This window comes from Primulina eburnea, unplaced genomic scaffold (genome assembly GCF_022965805.1).
Source record: "Primulina eburnea isolate SZY01 unplaced genomic scaffold, ASM2296580v1 ctg739_ERROPOS5529518, whole genome shotgun sequence".
NCBI classification, from domain to species: domain Eukaryota; kingdom Viridiplantae; phylum Streptophyta; class Magnoliopsida; order Lamiales; family Gesneriaceae; genus Primulina; species Primulina eburnea.
Genome location: NW_027331511.1, coordinates 17,169 through 21,096, shown reverse-complemented (window position 1 = coordinate 21,096; position 3,928 = coordinate 17,169). Strand labels below are relative to the sequence as shown.

The window sequence follows — 3,928 nt, the reverse complement described above, 5'->3', positions numbered from 1 at the left end:
TAGAACCCAAATCAAGGATGAATTGTGACACATTCGAACTTATTTTAAAATCAAATATCTCATAGAAAATACGTACTGTAATATCTGAGACCCATTTCATATATATATTTTTTTAATGAAATAAGAACTCGATGATGTATATATTTTGAGTAAACCCAATTTTATACTAAAGGACGATGTTTTGCATTAAAATTCTCCAACATAAGTTGTAATCACAAACATGCTCATAAAACAATAATTTACAACTCGATCACCCTCTTAAAATCATAGAGAAATCCGAAACACACTCGACATCGTCCTCCCCCAAAATTTTTTTCTCCTCCTCCTCCTCCATTTTAAATGAAAGTTATTTCATTATTTATTTTTAAAATAATTATATTGGCAAGATGTGCTAAGTTTTTATCCTCCATTGGTCAGTTATATCCGTAGCAATGTTGACTGCATCTGATGAAATACCGAGGAGGCCTCTTCTGGTGAACCCTACCGCATACAACCCATTCTCACCTTTCCAACCATTTGGGAAAGGTGACTTTGGAATTCCATCTTTTGTGAAAAAATCTGTCCCCTGCATGCCCTCATTGAATTATTACAACATATTTACCCATTTTAGGAAACAAGAAAATTCAAGCTTTTAGTTCCAATCACCAACATTTTGACTTATAACAGTTATATTTATCATGTCCATATAGAATTGTTTTATAATTTATATCATCTTTAGATCATACAACTGCAACTGCTATTACAAATCATTCCAATTAGTGAGAATAGTTGGACGATTAACACCGATCTTTTGAAAAGAAAAAGAGATATTAAATAATAATTCAGTCTGAATAAATTTTTGTCTGCTTAAATCTGTCCAGTGATGAATGCAACAAATTCCAACTCTCCCTCAGAAAAGAACAAAAATAACAGTTTCTAGGGATCGACGCCTCATGTAAGATGCAGCTCGTAACATGCATTTTGTGATGACAACAACACAACATGCAATAAATCCCAAAGAAAATATTTTTTGAGCAGAAGGGAAAAATGATCCAAACAAAAGCCATCAGATTTTCTCTTTCGTGCAACAGTTAGTATCTTCAGTGAGGCTGAAAACGATATATGACTGTGAATTCTGAAAGAGAACCAAAAAAAAAAACATGCAATATTGTCTTTAATACCATTTCAAATTAAGCCCAGCCGTCCCAACAATTTCTCCTTCACTAGCTTCAATGTACACACAGATATATATATATATATATATATATATATATATATGAAAAATTATATTTTTGATCACATGTGTTTTTGTAATTTATATCATCGAATTTCAATCTAATTTTATATTTTTTAAATTTCAACAATTTAATCATTTTTAACGAGATTCATGTCAACATTAATCGTCAAATCAATATTATATCGAAATAAATAAATAAATAAAACTGCTCATTTTCCCAAATATATTTATTTCTTGAATTTTGAATTCGATTTAACATAACTCGTGTTGTATCCATAATTGGATTTGTTGAAATAGTTTTACACTTTTTAACTGGAGTTTATACTAGGATTTGTCTGCATCATTAGTTGCTCAAATTTAGTAAAGACAATTATTTTAAATCAAATAATAATCCCACAAATATGCAAACCAAACAGTTCATTATATCATATTCAAAAAGCGTATGTCATATTTATTTTAATTAAATATTACATACCTCGAGCCAACAGGGCACGTTGCTCCTATACCCAGTTGCCAAGATTATTGAATCAAATTCCTTCTCTTGGCCATCCACGAATCTTGCCCCGTCCCGTGTTATCTCCTTCACTCCTTCCATCACCTGCGACATTAAAATTTGCAAAAAAAGATTCGATATGTAGTCAAATATTAAGCAATGCGCATGCTACTGATTATTTATTCACGTGTCTATTAATTTCGTGTAATTTACCGTAATTTTACAGGATTTAATCTGAGAAAGGGCTCCAACGTCGAGTACAGGTGTCTTCCCAGTGGCGTTTTTAAGCTCGAGTGGGCCGGTTTTCGGCCGCCGGAGATTTAATTTATCAGTGTTGCCTAAGGTGAAGTTAGCCACCAGCAAGAGGAACTTGTCAACAAGTTTTAATGGCAGAAATTTCAGAAGTGCCCTTGCTATTGTGAATGTTGAAATCCCAAACATTTCTCTTGGCAAAATATGGACCTGAATCAGCCAAACATATATTAGTACTTTTGTCAAATTTGATAACAAAAGGGATAATAGGATTATTTTAAATATAGTAAATGTTACTTACAGAGTTTCTAACCACCATGTGAGGGATTGCATTATGCCTACAGAGATCTAAGCTAACTTCCATACCAGAATTTCCACAGCCCACAACCAAAACTCTTTGATTCTGAAACTCAGAGCCCGATTTATAGACACTGGTATGCATGACGGGCCCTTGGAATTTATCCATCCCTTGAATTTCGGGTGTAAAGGGTTCGGCATTTTCACCAGTGGCTACAACCAGCCACTTCGATAAGTATTGGAAATCTTGAGTTTGAACACTCCAGAATCCAGTGACAGAATCAAATTCCGCTCTGGAAACAGACTGGTTGAATCTTGGCTCGATGTTGAAGTGTTTCGCGTAAGACTCCATGTATGAAATGAACTGATGTTTAGTGGTGTACTTGGGGAAAATTTCAGGGAAACTAAGTAATGGAAGTTGGCAAAATTGCTTGGGCAGATGGAGTTTGAGGCGATCGTAGGTTCTTTTTTGCCATAAAGAGGCTATGCAATCGGTTCTCTCGAGAATTACAGAAGAAACGCCATTTTCTTGAAGACATGCTGCCACTGCAAGGCCCGAGGGCCCTGCGCCTACGATTATAGGCCCGGTGGAGAACAAACTGTTCATTTTACAGTTTCCATCATCTTTTTTACAGGCACCCATTTAGAAAAATGAGCCAAGAAATGGTGGAGAGTTCAAGAAATGAATTGGCAGGCAAGAGAACGCGGTTTATATTACCGAGGGTGAAGCTTCTGTTGTTTCACCTGAAGAAGAAGCAACTTTCGAAGAGTAGGACGCGAGAAATTGAATAGAACCGGGGTGAAAACACTAGTTTTTTTCAATTTATATGCATGTTTTTTTCCATCCAAATGAGTCGAAATAGGGTGAAATAGAGCTCTGATGGGAAGTTGAGGCGTGAAGGTGAAGGAAACTCTGTTTTCTGTGTATCTCAAGGCATTTTCTTCTTAACTTTATGGCTGCAGGTCTGAATTACAGAAAAGTGGTAAGAAGATAGACACACACACACATATATACATGTACACAACACATGTATGCGTTTTACTTAGAATTACCCTTTTGTGAAATATTTAGGGGGGGGGAGAGATGTAAAACGACGGTAAAAGAGTAGTATATTTGAACTTTCAGTGGTTTCAAATTCTAGCTGTAGCTCGAGGCCGTAAGGAAACACTGAGTTGAACTCACCGGGATCAAAATTACAAATTCAACCTCAACCAGCTCCCTAGCTCAGTTTGGATTCACATTTTCTATTTAATGGATACATTTGTAATTCCATGATACTAATTTAAAATCGCAAAGTTGGGTTAGATAAGTTGGTTATCTATTTTATTAAATTTCAATTTTATATCTTAAAATATTTTCCAATGTATATAAAAAATCATTGGAATTTCTCAATCTTCTTTTAAAAAAAAAACCACATTGTATTGCTTTTTTTCATGCTGATTGGAAGAGCTAATTTTCAAATTTTGACCTTTTTCCCCCTGAAACGCCCTTTACTTATGTAATAACACAGGATCGATTCTAATGCACTCTATTATCTATAAAATATATGTTACAGACTTATAATAGATAAATCAAACTTAAAGTTTCTTTTTTAAAAGAAATTAGTTGAAGAATCCAACTCTTATTTTTACTTAAACTGCAATTTAAAGTTTTACATACATATGTCATT

General features: G+C 34.2%; 1 protein-coding gene across 1 annotated transcript; it reads right to left on the bottom strand.

Moving 5' to 3' along the window:
• Window positions 1–280: 280 nt before the first annotated feature.
• On the bottom strand, window positions 281–3,221 carry LOC140822288 (probable indole-3-pyruvate monooxygenase YUCCA4). The gene is made up of 4 exons (XM_073183017.1): window positions 2,263–3,221; window positions 1,923–2,171; window positions 1,692–1,814; window positions 281–565 (listed from the first exon to the last, which is right to left on the bottom strand). Exons 1-4 carry the CDS (start codon window positions 2,899–2,901, stop codon window positions 392–394), a joined length of 1,185 nt encoding a protein of 394 aa, XP_073039118.1. The 5' UTR covers window positions 2,902–3,221; the 3' UTR covers window positions 281–391.
• Between the last annotated feature and the right edge of the window lie 707 nt (window positions 3,222–3,928).